The sequence below is a fragment of the Humulus lupulus genome, chromosome 7, assembly GCF_963169125.1.
Source record: "Humulus lupulus chromosome 7, drHumLupu1.1, whole genome shotgun sequence".
NCBI lineage: Eukaryota > Viridiplantae > Streptophyta > Magnoliopsida > Rosales > Cannabaceae > Humulus > Humulus lupulus.
The window spans coordinates 152,218,306-152,238,493 of NC_084799.1; the positions used below are offsets into that span (position 1 = coordinate 152,218,306).

A 20,188-nucleotide genomic window follows, 5' to 3' on the forward strand; every position below is an offset into this window, starting at 1 on the left:
CCCTTTGTGAGACGGATCTAGGCTCTCGAACTCCTAGCTATCCAATACAGAAACTCATCATTCCTGCTTCTTCTCTATTTTTCTAACCTTTGTGCAGGTACATTCTACCATAAGCCAGAGGTTTACTCTCTTTTTCTCCCTACTGTAAATAATTTCGATTGTAAACCAATTTTAGTAGATGATACAACAGACTTGATTCACTCAAAAACAGGTAAAGAGAATAAAAATTCAGAACCAGCAATATCACAAAAACTGTAAATTTTTAAAAAATATTCCCGTTAAATTCTGTGTGGATTGGATGGAGGGCAACTTAATTGGATAAGAAAAACAAAGCATGGCCTAAAAATTACATAGCAATTGACTGTAAGATTACCTGAAAAAATGTATAAACCGTGGTGAAGGGAAGGGGCAAAAAAAAAACTGCAGATGCATTCACTTATGGAATTTACAAGGCAGCTGCTTTCAACATGAGCCAGCAACCTACTAGGAATTTACATTTCTGACCCTCAATCCCCCACACAAAGGCACATAGGGAAAAAATGGAATACAAATCAAAAAGGGGGGAAAAATTAAAATCAGAGACAAATTGGATAAAATGAGAAAACACAATCAAACCCCTCTTAATTCTCCTTCCTATACCCAAGCCTTTGCTTCCTTTACTTAGCTCCTTTAGAAGGATGGAAGCCAACTCTAATTAATCAGTATGACCTCACTGTTACTCAAGCTCCAATCTAGAGAAAATCCTTTCATTTACATAAAGATTGTATCAATAGGTCAGTGAGCCAAGTCCTCGCTCCCAACACCAACACTAGACTTGTCCATAGTGCGAACGTTGTATTGCTCATAAACTCTGGTTCGGTTCTCTGCCCACCATTGCTCTGCTTGTTTTTCACTAAACCGTTTTCGACTGCATTTTGAAAATAAATTAGAGTTGAGAACCTATCTGATAAGAAAAATTAGTTCATGTTCCAGGATGCATGTGGATTTGAGTGAAATGATACGTTTCAGAATTTTAACCCTTTATACATTGATTTGTGAGGGCTAAAGTAATTCAGACTGAATATCTATGATAAAATTCAATTTCAGTTAAGATTAAATGAAGAAGAACTAAATTGATCATTAATGTTTCAAAATGAGACTCAATCCATAAATTTACTTTGCTTGCAGTAGTCAGCATGTTTCAGTCCTTAAATGTTTTATGGGATCATCAGCACTGTCAACCAATGACGTGTAGAGGTGCAGTATATTATATCCATCATGTTGGTGGAAAATTCTCCAAAAAGCATTGCTCAGATAAAAAGTTATACAAGGATAACATACCTGAAGCGAACACGCTTGAGATCCTTGGCACCTCCTGGAAGAGAGGTAAGTGTAATGTAAACACCCGCTTCGTCTTGCTCAACCCATTCATTGTCATTACGAGATTCACCATCTTTTGTTCGGCTCCCATTTCTAGTTGTTACATCTGAATGGCCTTGTTTATTATGACCTGAACTCCTATTACTGGTGGTAGTGGACCCATTGCAATGCAATTGGCCATTTGCTCCATTTGGCTCTGAATCTTGGGATAATATTTGACCACTCAATCTTTCAATTGAAGGATTAGAAATATCGCTAAACACATGATCAGAGCCCAGAGAAGTGAGAGAAGGTGATTTAGTATTCCGGGATGCTCCAACAGGAAGTTTTTCGGCCATCTCCTTTAACTGTCACCAAAAAAGAAATATAATGCATCATATAAGCAAAATATTATTATGAAAGATCTAACTTAACAAGATTAAAATAGAAGTAAGATCCATGTGACATGGTTATGCATGTATATCATAATTAAGAAACATTGTCCACATAATTGAAGAACGTATCTCATGGAATAGACTGACTGATAAACTAAATAAAACAAGATTCTCCCCCTGATTAACTAAATAATGCATGTCCAAATGAAACAAGATTCTATGGACAAAAGTAATTAAGAATATAAACAAAATAGAGAGAGAAAAATTGAAAATAAGGGGAAATAAGGTTCTTAAACAAGCTCTACGCCACAGCTCATATGCAGAATCTTATTGTTATGCAATTCGTTGATATAGAATAAAAAGTCATCATTGAGCCAAAACTGCCAAAATTATTGATTAAAATTTTATCTTTAAAGAGTTTTCCGATGGCTTTTCATTCCATTCTTCATCCGTTACCAGCACATTCCAAGACGAAAATTTACAACAAAACTAAAATAAATACAACACAATGTTGCCTTTAAGAACATAGATTTAGGCCTTTAGCACTTCAGGCGAAGTGGTTCCAAACCACCATGCTGCAGCTATAGAACTTGTAAACAACCACAAGTGTGAAGTCCAATGTTTATATACAATTAAGACTTTGAAAAAGTTCCATCCTTGATAACTACTCTATTGGAAGTCTGTTCATTGGTAGAATGGTCATGCTTTACTGCTGTTAATAACAATAGATTTACATGATGTAAGATTTCCATTAACAGGCTAGGCTGGATTAAACTTGTTCTCAATTTGTCTAGAGAAGGAAAAACTCAATCTAAAAGAAGCTTATAATATGGGGAAGCATAGGAAAACTACAGCTTTTCAGAATGTTAAATATTCTTTAAAAAAATGTTTCTAAAAGAGAAGAGGCAGAAGATGTCTTGCTAGAACTCTTATCTGCATGGCCACCGGGTAGGAAAAATATTTTCCTTCTAATATTTATTTTCCACTCCCTGGTTTGGATTTTGAGACAACAAAATTTTGAAGCTTTACACAAGCATACTCCTTTGTGTCACTATGATGTGTGATTAAAATAATATTAGACATAAGGGCAGTACTCCTGCAACTTATCATATAATGAGAAAAAACATAAAATTTTTGTATTTACTTCATTTAAATTCCACAAATCTCAAGTGTCAATAATTAACACACTCAAGTCAAGACAAGCAACATTCATGTTCAGTGTTCACATTAGAACCAAACTGCTCAAAAATTGAATAGTGTAGTTATGAGCACAAATATCTTACTTGGGCTGTAAGCGACTTGATGACTTCTTTTGCTGCCTTACACTTGGCAGCCTCTTCCCCTGCACTTTCTCTTGCTTCCTTGAGCAGTTTAGTTGTTCTTTCCAGCTCAACTTCTTGAAGTTGTGCCTTCCGTGTAAGATTTTCAACCTAAGAGAGATGTCAGACACAGAAGAATAACATTAACAGATCAAGTGAATCGACAAGCAGACACGTGAATGAATAAACAGGTCAGTGCATATATTCCTAATTAAAAGTGCATCTCCAATTGCTCCTTGAGGCTGGCTCAAGAGGTTGGGTGTGTTAGTGCGTACAGCCGGGAGATTGGGGAGGGGGGGAGGTTCTTTGCTTGCCCTAAAACATGTATGCCAAACATAATGTGGAATTCACCCTTCCTAAACGTATGATACTAAACAGCTTGTACTCATAGGAGGAGTTTCCAACAGTCAGAAGCATAGATTATTTCATCTATTCACTTTATAGTTTGTGCAGTTGGCTGCACTTAAATGTTTCCATAAACTCAAAGCTGAAAAATCAAAGGGATGGCCATTTTCCATGACATGCGATCCCCAATAATGACATAATTTTATGAGACATTATAGTGAAGTCCACATATAAATCAGTGAGGTAAGAGTGTAAAAACAGAGAAAAAGAATGCTAACACTCCTCCATTTAGAGTATGAGAGATTATCGTAGCTGCTCAATCTCCTATAATTACTTTTTTAAGCATATCCCCAAAATGAAAAGAGCTCAAGTCCATACCCCTTATCTACCTTTTTGAAAATATTCACATTTAACAAACATAAAGCAAATGTAATAAATTTTAAGAGCACATGGAAACTGTAAAGCTAAGTATTAACTTGTCTAAATCATGCTACCTGTGTTCTTAGTTTGATAACCTCCTGGCTGAGGCTCTCGTTTGTCCTTTTGGCATCATCTACAACAATCTTTGGTGATGTAAGTCCTCCAAGAGTTGGAGTTGGTGTTGTAGAACGAGGAGGACTGGGCCGCCTTGAAATTGGAGATGTTGCTCGAGAAACAATTCTTGATCCAGGAACAGAAGCTGAGAAAAACTTCTTGGATGACCCAAAAACTGGATTAAAAGACTTGGAAATATTAAGAGCTCCCCACTGTGAACTTCCATTTGGAATAGGTGAGACCCGACTGCTATTAAATTCCAGTTTCTTGTTCTTCTTTGAAGACCGGGTTTCCACTTGCTTCAAAGACTCCATAGAAGAAAATCTAGCAAGTTGTGTTCGAGATCTTGAATCCAACTTCTCATCTTTATCAATGAATTCATTTGACCCCTGATTGATACTTCCTCTTCTGCTCACAGAAGACTGAGATGAAACATCAGTTTCAATAGCTTTTCTGAGTTTGTTAAAACAACTATCACAAACACGATAGGGTTTGTTGGGGTTTGGTGCCATGGAAGCCTTAAGAGACTTTTTACTGCTACATGAATGGCAGAAAACAAGCCCACAATTATAACAATTATGGCGTTTTCTTTTGAAATTAAATGGTAGACGGCAACCAGAACACATAGATTGATCGATTCCTGATACCCACTTATGAAGACAAATAGCTGCAGTAAAATTAGTGCCACAAGCAATGCTTCTAACTTGCTTGTCTTTCAAAGCTTCAACTAAGGTAGGAGAAGTTCGATCATCTATGTCCCCATGACCTAAACGCCCATTTGCTCCCTTTCCCCAAGTATAAACTTCGGTTCTTGAAGTCAAAACAGCAACATGATACGCACCACAAGCTATTTCATCCACAAAACTCTTGGATAATTTTCCTTCCACACGGGTTGGAAGCTTTCCATCAGCTTGAGGATTTCCCAACTGGCCACAAATTGGACTGCCCATTGTATAGACATTGCCGGATGTTGTAAGTGCAACTGTCAAACCATGTCCACAAGCAACTCGACAAAAGTTTGGTTCAACAAGGGCAGCAACACAAGTAGGCACAAGCCTTGCTTCCTTGTCACCATGACCAAGACGGCCTTTATCACCATCTCCCCAAGTGAACAGCTTTCCTGAAGAACAGTTGCTAGAACTTGAATTCCCAACCATGACTTCCACAACGGCAGCAGTATGCCAAACACCACAAGCTGCTCGCACAGTACGGAGCCCCTTCAAGGATTCCACTTCCCTGGGTAATGAAACACTCATCCTATCTCCATGGCCCAAAACACCAAATGTTCCATCACCAAAAGTGAACAATTGTCCAGCAGATGTCACAACAGCAGTGTGCCAGGGTCCACAAGAGATAGATGAGACATGAATGCCTTCCAAAGGACCATTAACTCTTTTTGGCATCCAATGACTCACTTCATTTCCATGGCCAAGAAGACCAAAATTGTAAGCACCATCCCCCCATGTGTACAAATCACCAGAAAGAGTTACAGCACATGTGTGGTACTCACCACAAGCTACAAGCTCAATGTTTGTATTACTCAAGGCATCAATAAGTTTCGGATAAAAAACGTCAGAATCTACACCATGGCCAAGCCTGCCTCCTGATTCCTCCCCCCAGGAGAAAACTTCTCCTTGCTTCGTAACCAAAGAAGCATGTCGTCCACCACATGCGATGTGATGAACATCAAGCACTACAGCAGATTCTAAGGCTTTGGGCAATAAAGAATCCATTTTTCCAGCAAAACTATTTCCAACTCTATGTGTTCCACCACCCAAAACACCATCTCCTGTTCCTTCCCCCCAAATGAAAACGTCTCCCAGGGCATCACCATCATCATGACCAGAACCTTGGCTTGATGAACTAACAGCACTCGATAGACTGACTCTAAAAGCATCCATCGGCATTGCCTTCATATGTACACTATCTGAGCCTCCTGAAGACAAAGAATGGACTGAAGCAGTTGCAGAATCTGAGGGGAAGAAACCCTTGGGAGGAACAGCATATTGTATCACATCTGATAATGCCTTGTCCAGACCATTTTTTGGAGGACTTTCATATGGACTATGAAGGCGAAGATGATCTGAACCATCCTGGATTAGATAGACAGAAGAAGGTTGATTAACAATATTTTCTTTTTAACCAGAAGTACTGCATTTAATAGGCAAACAAAAACACAGCCAAGCGAGTACCCTTGCAAAGCAAAACAAGACCAAAGCTCAAAACCTAAAAATAAAAGGAGGAAAACTAGAAGAAGGGGGGGCCTCCATACCATATAATTGTGGCACATTTAACTAAGTCATGGACTGCATAATTAAGAGAACCATCTAATATGGAAAACATCCATTCAAGCAAAGGAAAAAAAGGGGAAAAGAGCTTTCACCTTCTGTAAGCTATCATTACTACCGAAGGGAGAATGCAAAGGAGAACTCCTCCTCGTGTATGTTCTAGGACTATTTGCCTCAGATGGGATTCCATCACTCCTAGACTCATTTCTCCATTTTCGATGATGACCACGGGATATCAATGCTTTTAAACCACTAAACCATACCTCAGCTTCATCTTTATCTTTGCAAATCTAGAAGCATGATATCAAGAGAATACAGTCATCTTTAAGATGATTTATTTAAAAACCATACAGCTGTAATCAGGTGAGATAAGAGCACATTTCTTACCAAGTCCAGTGATCTATCATTATAGATAAGAGAAAATGACTGGTACTCCTTCTCTGGCCGTGGATATCTTTGAAAGATTGGCTGTAAAAGGTGTTGTCAGATTTAATCAATACCAAACAGAAAATTTTCCTCATTCATACGGAGTTAACATACTTCTGTTAAGGCAAGAATGAAATTGTGACAATGTAACACCCGTACAAACACATGCTAAAAGATAAGAAAAGTAAATCCCTGCACACAAACACAATTGCTAAGCATCCCACTACCCAAGCCACAATATCTGATTAGAGCGGTTATTAGAACATTGATGAGGAAGCACATGCTGCAAACCTAGACAAATAAAAGTGTTCAACCAACTCATAGGGCATGTGTTCCTAGTAAAAGATCTTACTCAAAATTAGCATTTTGTATCTGTCCTCACCATTCTCCATACAAAATGATAATGCACAGTCAAGTTTCCAAATTTGATCAGATTTCATATTAAATGTGTAAACACAATTGCTAAGCACCCACTGGTAAATTACATGGCTTAGTGCAATCTGTACAATATAATCCAATGTAGAGAAGGTCAAGAAATTCAGTAACAGGTCACCAACTTCTGTGATTTACTAGTACAATGAATCTCAATCTCCATCCACAACTTTATCAATTCATTTAGAAATATCAGAGAAGAATCGGATGCTGCTTAGCAGCCAAAGTACACATACCTAAACAAAGGATTAGAGAATGACAAAAGATTTGTGGGATAAAGCATGTATCAGATAATAACAGCCAATATGTATTTCAAATGTTTCACCCAAATAAAATTATCTATTATCAACTAAATGGGAATTAACAGAAATGCACAAGGTATGGATGATAGATTTTTTTATGGAGCCGAGAAAAATGAAGCAGAAAAGAGTCCAACATTCATAAATTTTGTTGACAACACAACATCTAATAATGTAGAGATAATCAAAGCATAGATATGAACGTGTTTCTCCTCTTTAAGGTGCTATCACCCAAGAAAGACACTTACGGTGCGTTGCCCTGATATAATTCTAGAAACATGGCTCAGTTTAAGGTGTTTCTCCTCTTTCCCGGAGAACCATATTAAAACAGACTCATCCTGAAAGCAACAAAATCAAGAAATAAGAATAACAAATTTAAAAGTACAATCTAAGAATCTTGCTCTACAACTAGCTACAACTGAATGAGAATATTGTTATATTGAATAGATATATTATTACTGTTTTCTTTTATCATAGCTAATAAATGCTAACAAATAAAATAAAGAACAAAACCAACAACTCATCACAACATGACTATAGTAATAGCAAAAATTGCAGACAAATTCAATACAGGGTAAAAAAAACATGTGATTGAGCTCAATAGTGACTTTTAAAGACGTGATGTTGTCGAGTTCTCAAATTATGACTCTTTATGTGATGAAGTCATGGTAATACAGTTTAAAAGGGTTATATTGAACAAACTTCCATTGAAGACAGTCTTTTCTTTATTCCTCTAACTATGTAAGATGAGATTATTTGAGAGTTCAAATGTGATGAGTTATTCCGACTCAATTTTACTAGAACTTGCATACATATGGGGAGAGAAAAAGAGATGCAAACTGAAAAACCAATTCCCAAAGAGCCACTGAGATTCATGTCAAGACTGGGAAGGGAAGGGAAGGGGTATTGTTCTCCTTAATTGAATTTCATTCTCCCTCTTAACCATTCAATATCTTTACAACAACGTCTTAAACATCAAATTCACAAAGTAGATTAACGATTCTTTTTTGTGTTTAAAGTAAACTTCTGTTACGAAATTTTAAAAAGCAGATTATAAAACAATATAAATTGAGGTTATTTTTTCATGCAAAAGTGTGAATTGAATGAACCATAACATATCAGGATTTATAGCCGGAAGTACAACAACAATTTTGTTCTGCAATTCTTCAAAAAAAATGTAACAAAAAGAAAAATCAAATCTAAAAGAACAAGCAAATATTAATGCAATAAAAGGTAGTTCTTGAGCATGAAGAGCTCTAACAAATTGTGGAAAAAAAGAAATTAAAATAATAGATCACTAATAAATTTTGATGTCAGATTACATGCCTATTTATAGGCCTTTCTACCAAACATCTCATCTCTGTAGGGAGAAAATAGCACTAACTAACAATTACCCTAGATTCACACATCTCATCGCTGTAGGGAGAAAATAGCACTAACAATTACCCTAGATTTAAGGAGCCTAACGAAGGAACACGAAATACAAATTTAAAGAATAAAACAAATTTGGTTTATCTTCTTTAAAAGATATTTCCAAATATTTAAATATTAGTAAAATACAAATATTCCAACACCCCCCTCTTAAGTTGGTGCATACAAATCCCACATGACTAGCATGCAAATAAACCCTTCAAAGCAATCACTACAGAAGCCCTTAGTGAGTACGAACTGCTGACCACTTGGCACATGGACCCACATAACTCCCCTGATTCAACTATTTCCTCAATGAAATGGCGATCTACCCCACATGCTTGGTTCTATCATGATAAATTGGGCTATGAGCTATGCCTATAGCTGATTTATTAACAAAATATAACTTCATTGGACTTGGCCTTTGAAGTTGCAGCTCCTTAAGTAACCTTTTGATCCAAATTAGCTCACACACTCCTTGAGCTAGCTACCACATTTTGTTTATTCCTTCTCCAAGTTACCATATTTCCCCAAACCTTTGTACAGTATCCTGTAGTTGAAAACCCATCTTCAACTGAGCCTACCCAATCTGCAGCAGTGAATGCTTTTATACTTCAATCCTCATTCTCCATTTCCCACATGCTTTCTTTAAATACCTGAGAATTCTACATGTTGCCTCCAAGTTTTCCTCTAATGGTTGATGCATATATTGACTTACCAAGCTTACACCAAATGCAATGTCTGGTTGTAGGTGGAAGAGATAAATTAACCTCCCAACCAGCCGCTGATATCTCCCTATATCTACTAATTTATCCACATAATTATGCTTATATTCAGCTTTAGGTTCCGCGAGTTGTTGCTGGCTTACAACCAACCATTTTCGTGTCTTTGAGTAAACCAATGACACACTTCCATTGAGAAATTGAGATTTTGTGCTTATTTCTTGCAATTCCCAAGAAATACCTTACCAAGATCCTTTACTTCAAACGCCTGAGCCAAAATCTTCTCGAGATTTACTAATCTTTCCATACCATTACCGGTTAGGATCATATCAATTGATAAGAATTGCAACCTTATAGTTTGAGTAACTAAAAAAAGAGTAAGATCCGACTGACATTACATATAGTCAATATTTTTTTAATTACTTGACTCAATTAATCGTTTGAGTGAACCCCTCCACTACCAATCTTGCTTTGTATCGATCAATCCCTCCATCTACCTTATATTTCACAATAAAGACCAATTTCCATTGCACCACATTTTGATTTTTCGGCAGTTCTACAATTTCCCAATTTTGATTAATTTATAATGCTACCATCTTATCATCAACAACCTTTCTCCATTCTCGGATCTTCAAGACTTGATGTAAACACTCAAAACATGGAAGTCAATTTGCTGAAACACATATTTTAAAGTCAAATGAAGAGTGCAAGTCCTTTTCTCCTTTCTTTGTGTGATAGGCAAATCTAGTTCTAAGGAACTAGAATCATTATGGTTAGAAGAACACTCAGCACGCACAGGTTCAGGAATCTTACCTTTAGGTGGAGCCATTACCCGTTCCTTTTCATGTGGTGCGAGTTCAATAAAAGGCTATAATTCTTGATGTTTTCCTCATCTCCTTGAATACACTAAGGGTGCGTTTGGAAAGTCACCCTGTAATTAGAATTTTGTGTAATTTCGAGTAATTACTCAATTTGACGTGTTTGTAATTACATAGTAACTATGTAATTGGATGTAATTAAGGGATTCTAATTACACTCCTATTCTCGTAGTCCTGTGAGAATTGGATGTAATTACTAATTAGTATCAATTTTAAATAATATTTATTGCATAATTTTATTTTCTCGTGTAATTACTAATTGTTTTGTCAGATATAACAATAATAATTCATAAGTAATTACCTTTTGACGTCCAAACACACATTGTATTTTAAAATATAATGTAATTACTCAGATATGTAATTACTACCTAGTAATTACACGGCCTAGTAATTACATAGTTGTTTCCAAACAAGCCCTAAAAATTATATTTCCTTGGTATGTTTTGGTAATGTAGTGGGGTTTTCACGAGAATTTTCATTGGAGTGAGTAGTGATAGGAAGCTATAGAGATGAAACTTCTGAAGGAATAGAAGGTAAACATGTTTCCCAAAAACACTAAAGCAAAGTATTTGGGTAAAAAGACTGGGATTCATTGAAGGGCACATCAAGAGAGACGAAAGTTGAAAATATCGATATGGATGGAAATATTGATACTTAAATTTTATAGAATAATCGAAATAGATATCTTAAGAAAAGTCACAAATATCAAGAATATCACTCTTAAATTTTCTAAAGAAATCAATAAAACTTTAAATACAAAAATAGTCAATAATACATCTTTATTTTCCATGGGTGTTAGGAATTGAGGATGATAATTCTTATTTGAGAATGAAATGTAATAACAAATATAATATGTTTATAGAATAATAGAAATAGAAAAAAATTCAAAAGTTTGAGTAATATAACGTGGGGTAAGAGTTGTTTCAAAATTTCTTACATGTATATGTGAAAAATTAATATATTAAAATATAAAATTAAATAGGGAAAACGTACCAACCAACCTACATAATATATAAAGCTCTTTTTTCCCAAAGAAGTATAAATTATAAAGTTTGAACATATCTCTTACACATATTTGAAAAGAGATGTTTGTCCATTGTTTTAGACATATCACGTTTTTTGTTTTCTCATATTTTTTTATTATTATTTGATGGCAAGACACAATAAAAATATCAAACAATATTGATAATACATAGTGGACACTTGGAAAAAAAACAAACAAAACAATTTTGAAATTCTAACTTAAATCTAATTTTGACAAAAATAAATTTTACAACAAAAAAACACATCAAACTATCATTTCTCCCTACATCGCAATATATCAATCAATTCAATATTTCAATCCTTGAGAGAGAGTTGCATTCACAACAATTTGAGGATTATAACATTTGTAACATTTTTTGTGGAAGTGTAACCTAGGAAGATGCATTTGTGGGATCAAAGAACAATTTTAGTACACTAACAACCTAGATTATGAGCATAGGAAGTACATTCGAATGTTTTGAGTAGTAGAGTCGAGAAAAGATGAGTATTAGGATGAAAATGAAGAAGAGAGATAGGGGTTTGATACTTAAATACCCGAAATGGCATTCAATTAATAACATATGTTGCAGTTAGGATGACTTCCCCAGAATTGCTTTGGAACATAAGTAATAAACATAAGGGCCTGGGCTCTTTCAAGAAGGTGTCAATTTTTTCTATCAGCAATGAATGTTGACCAAAGTAGTTAGGTCAACAAATAGCAAGGTCAGAATGGGACTTTTGTGCTTGGACTTGGCCCAATCATCACTCTCTTGCAATTTTCTTCACATCATACCTCTGCCAAAGCTTCTCGGATGATAGGCAATGGTTCTTGCCCACGATTCGACCACGCACCTTGTCTGAGTCTAGATTATGACCATCAAGATAATCGAATAAACACTCTCTGTCCATCATTTTCTTGTAAATAAGAGAAGCATCATAACATGTCCATTCAACATTAAGGAAGAGATCAATTTCTTGTCATATATGATGCAAGATGCTATGGTATTGTGACTCAAAGATTGCGTTGTTTTTTATCTAGGAGTCTAGACTTAACTCAAAAACTTAAGTTGAATTTTCTAAGTCAGAGAAAGTCTCTCGAACAGCCTCCCACACATCTTTGGTCGTAGATAAAATATATGAAGATAGGTTCGACCAATCTCAGCTTCCTTGGAATTGATTAGACAAGCAATGATCATTGAGTTTCCAGAATCCCATTCGAAATAGGCAACATTGCTGGGAATCAGGTGCTGGAATGTCGCCAATGTTTGTGAATGGTGATTTGAAGAGAAGGATTATCAAAGGATAAAGATGATGAAATAGGTGCTGAAAGGCTAGGAGATATAGAAGAGTTGTCTACTTCGGTGGTTTGGTCACTGGTTTTGGCCATTGTTGAGGAAGGAAGAAAAGGATGCTCCAGCTACGGGTTAAATCAGAAAATGGGGTGGGTCATGCCTATCTATAGGCCATTCTACAATACATCTCTATAGAAAAAAACTAGCACTAACAATCTCAACCTAAATTTAAGGAACCTTACCAAGAAATAGGAAATACAAATTTAAATTTAAATATAAATAATAAAGAAGATTCAGTGATTCTCTTTAGAAGATATCTCCGAAAATTTAAACATTAGTAAAATACATATATTCCAACCCAAATCATGGTTGCAAGAAGAATTCTTTATTGAATTTGTATTCGAGTAGGCATGTAAATGGGGTGGGTCCGCCCCGTCCCGCTAGGTTCCTTGGAGCGGGTCGGGTCGACCTGCCCCGGCTGAATCGGGGCGGGTCTGCCCTGACCGGTTTAACTTTTTTTTTAAAAAAAAAATTGAATTAAATTTAAATTAGACTAAAAGTAAGAAATGAAATTTTAAATAGTATATACAATATACATTATATGGCTCCATTTCAATAAAAAAAAGTTTCGAAATATATATTATTTCATTTGTAAAATCACAATATGCCTGTATATTTGAATCCATCCATTTTTCTTAACTGAAGAGAAAAAAATAATACTAATGTAAAAGGATACTAGAAATATATATAAAGACACATTACTATTGTAGAACCAATACTAAGACACTATAAATAATAATGTTAAGAAAAATATACAATAGTTGCATATATCTCAAAATAATATTTTTTTTTTATTATTGGGTTAGAGTATAGAAAAAAAAAAGTTTTCTAGGCGGGGCGGACTCGCCTTGCTTGGGGTGGGGCAGCCCCGCCCCGCTTAAATTCATAGCGGGGTGGCGCCCCGTTTTTACAAGGCCAAAGACACCCAGTCGGGCCCCGCCCCGCCCCACCTCACCGCCCCATTTTACCATTTTTGTCATGCCTATATTCGAAAATACCTATCTCTAGTTTCTTATATTTCAATTTTGATCCTTAATAAAAGTTTGTTTCTGTCACCAATAATAATAATAATAATGAGTAACCAGGGGAAACAACTCACGGATATGCTTTTTTGCTGGAAAAGAAAGAAGGAAATAAGACATAAACAAAGGAAATTGAGAAACATGATAGCGGTTCAAATAGAATATCAGGAATAAACTTACATTGGAAAGACGAAAGGGACAAAACTTGGGTTTCCCTCTTCTTCCATACTTGAGCAAGCATGCTCCTTTCTTCAGGGCAGTAATGGCCTGTCGTATAGAAAATCACATACGTAATTCATGCATATTCAGCGTTTTTGCACATGGAGAAGAAACTAGAAGCAAACATATTAGTGACGAAGTAAGAAATGACAATAGAATATTATTTGCACTGCAGATTGAATACAAAATAGTCAAGTTCACTAAGAAAACAAAGAGGACTAGGGTGTACTACCATAGCCAAGATTAATACAATAGAATTATTACATGTTTTACAATAAATTTTGGCTATTTCCTACTCGTTATTATTTTTTATTATTATATGAACTTCTTTTGTAGCAATACTATTGTATAATTGAAACAAATTCCCTCTTAATCAATCGTGTAGCCTTCAATTAAACTGATTAATCAAAACTCCATTTAGCACTAACCCATAACAATTAACAGGAAATCATTTTTATTAAATATACAGGTAGGGAGCTATGCAACATCACTTATATCAGATTCCCAGACAGAATCATCCGTGAGAAATATAATTTTCACCAAATAACGAAGGCACAAAAATCAGCAGAAATTAAAAGACAGTCGTAAAATCCAAGTGTAGACTGGCATCAAGTATTTTCAGGCTCTTGAAATAACTTTATCTGTATCACCTCACCCCCTAATAAACACAATCACAATTCAATTCTTCAAACTTCGCATATCACAGCCAGCAATGTAGCTAAGCGACCTAGATGGCAACCAAAAGACCCCGATTCATATCACCAGAATCAACAAAAGTTTCATCCAGAAAAGCGAAATGACCAATCAAATTGACGCTTACTCTTTCACTGGTTTAAGCAACTTCTACACTCTAAAATATCAAACTCTACCGACATTTGCATCTAAACGATGCAAGGAACAAAAACAATCCGGAAATGAATATGAATATTACCTGCTCGATATCCCTCTCTACGGGACCAGTCCTGCTGAGATCCGAAGCCATTCTATCGGTCCGCGACATTACGCGAAAAAGCGTGTTTTTTAGTGAAAAGAAAACCCTAAATCTAAAAGCAAATTTGAGAAAGAGACATGCTCAATGCCAAACACCGCCATTTAACCACCAATCGCTAGCTGAAACTCTAACTCAAACCCCGAATTGACACACGCAAACAGTCCCCAATTGTCACCGACGCCCGAATCAACCAACATAGCCACTCGTTTCGGACTCAAAGTCGCTCCAGCTACAGCTTCCAGAACTGTTCCGACACTGTAAAGCCGAGAAAGACTTCGAATCGCTGAATGATAAAAGAAAAGCCTAGCGCGGCTAAACTGAAAAAGAGAAAAGAAAAAGAGGAGAAAAACCCTGAGCTGAGCGACGAGTGAAGCTTCAGTACTGCGAAAATTTTCAAAATGGAGGTGAAGGAGATGAGACTGAGTGAGTCCACTGAATCCGATTATTCCGAAAAGCAAACACAAAATCGCTGAGTTGTTGAGTCGACGAGTTACCGAGTCACTGAGCTCGAGAGCGAGAATCTGGGCAAGAAAGTACGGGAAAAGGTGGGAAAATCTAGGAAAACTATGATCTGATTATCAGTTGCAGTTGCAGAAGAGAGAGAAATAGTTCTTTTTTCCACCTAGAGAGTGGTGGAATTTTTTAATTTTTGTTTAATTCTTTCGTAAAGGGATAGAAAGAAAGAAAAAAAAAAGAAATAAAGCAAAAATAATAAATAATTATAACAATAATAAATGGTGGTATCGTCGTCGTTTATGGCTGCGAGCTGAAAATAGAAAAAGGGAAGGATAGAGGAAAAGGATAATGCCCGTCGTTTTACGTTTAATTTCCATATTGACACTTCGCTTTTAAACCCATATTTCTTCTTCTACTTCCGCTTCTTTTATATTTGTTGTCCATTTTCTTTTTCGCTTCTTTTATTTTCTTTTTCTTTTGTGTCCAGCTAGTGTCAGCTTCTTAACAACATTTGAGATTAAAAAAAAAACAAGAAAAATAGCTTGATGGGGACTTTTATTTTTGGGTGGTGATTAAGTTTTATGAATCGATCATCGGATTCATATTTTCTTAGTCAGACTTCTGTAGTTACTAAAGAAGTTAATATAAATTGAATTCTTGTTTTTTATTCCTTTCAAAAAATATATTTTTTTAATCAAATTCAATTCTATTTTCTAAATATGACCCATATAAACTGATTTTTGTTTCAGGTAAAATAATAATAATTAATTAATTGCATATTAAAAAAATAGTTGAGTTCATTGTATGCACCTCAAAAAAAATTAATGTTTAGATCATTACATATACTTATTTGTATTAAAAGAAAAATAACATGCAAACTTTTTCTATAAAAGTGGAAGCTTTGAAATTTTAAGGGTGTGATTGGTAAGGGATTTGGAAATGATTTTATGATTTTGAAAACTTAAAATTTGTGGGACCTACCAAAATATTTGATTGGTAGATTGTTTTTGAAAACTATATCCTAATTAGAATTCTAATTTTGTGTTGTAATTTAGAAAACAAAAATTTTGCGTTTTCTCTGTTTTGTGATTTTTTCTCCAAAAACTTAAAATCAAAATTAGGATTTGTTTGTTCTCTCTACTCCTATCATTTGTATCATTGCTTGTATTTTTTTTTTTTTTTTTGCCAATTTTTATGACTTGAGTATATTCCCACTAGTAATAAGGTGTTTATGGAACATTTATGCACAATTCAAAAATAAGTTGTGCTGGTATTTTATAGATGACAATGCAATATTGTTATAAATTTAATCAATAATTATTATTAAATTTTAATTTATCAATATAATTAATTTTACTTAATTAAATCTATTGATAAATCAAAATTTAATATTAGACAACCTATGTATATAAAATATATAAAATTAAAATAATATTCAAATTCAGTTGTTCCAATCACATATTCAGTTTATGTTATATTTTCAAATTTAATACCAATCACAGATTCATTTTTTTAAAACTCAAAAACAGTTTACTGACATTGAACCAATCACATTTTCAAAAACATGATTTTAGTCACTAAATTCAGATTTTCATTTTAGAATCTCACTTTTCAAAAATACAGTTTTCTAATCGTAAACCAATCAGACCCTAAGGTTTTTAATCAATTTTATATGTTAACTTATGGAAAGGGTACGTACGGAGTTGTGTTTTAGGGTTGAGAACAAAGTGAAAAAGGGCAAAAGTGAGGGGCTTGGTGCAAAATGGGTAGTGCATGTACTTTCAATTTTGTAGTAAAATAGTCTAATTAATTACAATATTACCAAATATGTTATTTAGCAAATTACATTAATATTATTCCATTCTAAATATTTTAAAATTATGATATATGTATCTTAGTTTTGTTTAATTAGTTTTTATTTTAAAGCTTTTTTGGTTTTTTATGAATTGTTGGTATATAATTTTTCAACTAGTGTATATATTTTTTGTGGGAAGGTGTTACACCTAAATTTCGATAATAAATAAACAGTCTCGAAATGTAGGATCGTGAGGTGTAAGCTTGTATTTAATAAGTATTAATGTTATACTTGTCCAAATATACATGAAGTTCCAGAGCTATGTCATTTGCACTTAAGCATGAGTTGCTGGCTCGAAGGCAACAATAGTCTCCTCCAAAAGATGAGTTCGAAAGACCAATCAATCAAGGAGGAAGTGACAACTAGAATGATGAGCTCGAAGCTACATGTGATCTCGAAGGCTCGTTGGAGAAGTATTCAAGCTCGAAGATGCGTTAAATTAATAACGGAGATGCTAATATGAAATCCCTATAATTAGGGGATTTAGTTTAAACTGTGTAATCAATCATATTGTTTAGGAATATTTATTTACAATAAATGTGATTAATCGTATTAAAACTACAGGATTTGTTGTCCTAATTAAAACCTAACATGGGTAACGCAATATCCCTAAGATTAATGGAGGATTCTTGTAACCAGGCCTATAAATAACATGGAAATAGTCATTTGTAAGGACGCGCGCTATTTTGTACTGAGAAACATTTTGTGAAATTGCTCTTCCTTGAAGCTTTCACGCAGATTTCAATAAAAGTGACTCTGCACTTAGGCAAATTTTTAACTGCTGAACCATGTAAAAATATATGTTATTCTTTTCTTTCTGAATAAACATTTGCTTAATTGCTCTTGTTTTTAGTTGACGGAAAACGTCGTTAACAGATGGTATATCAAAGTTGTATGGTTAATATTATATAAAGATTACATATTTTTTTTAAACTATTGTTAACACGGTATATGCATTGTTTATGCTATAATATATCAAATTTCGTTATAGTTATTACATATCAATTGATTTTGTTTGTTTTCTTTTCTAAAAAAAATTATGGTATATAAGTTTACTAGCCTGGTATATTAATTTGATATATCATAGTTGTTGACACGGTTCTTCGGAAACAGATAATTATACGAATAAACGGGATGGATTAGTGCTAGATAATGAACAGTAATATGTAAATATTTATCTTCCAAACTAGTGAAAATAGTATAGGGGGAAGGTTATAACTCCTTTCCTTTTAGGTGGTTCGAATGTTAAAATCTCTCTAGTCCACCAGTCAATATTATTGATATCTCTCTAGTATTCCTTACAGGGTGTTTCTTTACAAAACTAGACGCCAACCCCTTGCAACACCCTGGGTCTCCATATTTATAGGGAGAGGACACCTGGGTGTTGGCAAAGGGGGTCATCCCGTGACCTTCTTACCCATCATGTCACTTCTGTGACACTTATGATTAATTCCTAAAACCTGACAAAGAAGTGTTGTCTAATCAATAGGTAAGGGGGATAATGGGCCGCATAGCCCAAACCAGTCGTGGGGTGCCTGGACACGCACGTTTATGCTACGTGTCCGAGAATTCAGGAATGGAGTAGACACGTGATGTCTGATATGCGCACGTTTACATTGCGTGGTTGACTTCATAAATGGTCGGGGGTGTCAACTCTATGTCGTACCTCGAGCTTGATGTAGTTCTAGCTCGTGGTGTCCACACTGCTGACCCGATGCCTTCGAGTATTCTTACTAAACCTTTGACTACCTCGAGCTAAAGAGGTGGAGACTCATAACAGCAGCTCCGGGTAAGTGGCCTCCACGTGGCTGATAGAATTATGCCATTTTCCAGCTCGCTAATAACCCGTGGATATTTAGGGCGTACATTTGCCCCCAAGCCCCTGCTCGTGGCACGTGACGTCACCTGGGGCCACAGCGGGGGCTTTTAGGCTTCCTTGTCGACTCTTCATGTTCCGCCTGTTGCGCTGGTATCGCATACGTGGAGCATCGTGGTTAGTGACAGTCCGTCTTCCGAGAATCGCATTAAATGGCCTAGTCTATCTTCGGTCGTCGTTTCGTCTTTCGAGTTGTGACCCTCGTATCCCGCATTAAGACAATCGAACGACCCTCATTTCTTTGCCTTTTACGTATATATAAGGTTGGCCACCTTTCGCATGAGCCACCCTTTATTTGAAAATTTTCCTCATCTTCTCTCTTCTCTCTTCTTAGACTCAAAACCCTTTTTTCTTCCAGTTACTGTTCCAGAAGTCCCTGAGTTTCAGACACAAAGGTTTCTCCGTGACTCCGGTTCTAAAGGCTCCACCAGGACTCTGACTTCAACGCCCTTTTCGACTTTCATACAACAAAAACTTCTGTAAGTCCTTTGCCTGCTGCATGTTCAAATGTTTCTGTTTTTTTTTTTTTAGGTAGACTCCTTTTTTAGTTGCACACTGTAGGTTGTTTGTTGTTTTTTACTCTAGGGGTATCGACCATAGGAAAGAATGCTTAGGAACATAACGCATAGGACAAGATAATTCTGGGGGGATTTTTCTGGGTAATCTCTTGAAATGCCTGTTTGGAGAGGGGAAGGCAACAAGTTTTTGGGGTACAAAACCGGGTAGCTTAGGGGCCACGCTTCCTAGGCGGTTTTTGCTTTTTGAAACTTTCCCTCCAAGGCAAGCATTATCCTGACCCTCCTGACACACGGATTCCGAGCGATCGGGGACCCGTTGGGAGCACAGGCGCGTGTTCATAGAACTGCGTGGCCTCACTCACCGCGGGCTGAGATTACCTCAGCTCGTGTAAGGAAAATCATTCCTCATGCTAGATTCCCTTTCTTATGCTTTGGTCGTCTTTCTAAATTTTCTATATCTTTGTTCGTTAGGCAACCAGATGGGATCCAG

At 35.7% G+C, this 20,188-nt stretch overlaps 1 protein-coding gene across 1 annotated transcript; it reads right to left on the reverse strand.

Annotated features, from left to right (window-relative positions):
* Window positions 1–227: 227 nt before the first annotated feature.
* Window positions 228–15,697, reverse strand: LOC133788727 (PH, RCC1 and FYVE domains-containing protein 1-like). Its single transcript, XM_062226316.1, has 10 exons — window positions 15,344–15,697; window positions 14,934–15,248; window positions 13,964–14,050; window positions 7,625–7,714; window positions 6,607–6,687; window positions 6,315–6,509; window positions 3,892–6,024; window positions 3,017–3,163; window positions 1,321–1,706; window positions 228–907 (listed from the first exon to the last, which is right to left on the reverse strand). The coding sequence occupies exons 2-10, from the start codon at window positions 15,000–15,002 to the stop codon at window positions 775–777; spliced, it is 3,321 nt and encodes a 1,106-aa protein (XP_062082300.1). The 5' UTR covers window positions 15,003–15,248; window positions 15,344–15,697; the 3' UTR covers window positions 228–774.
* Between the last annotated feature and the right edge of the window lie 4,491 nt (window positions 15,698–20,188).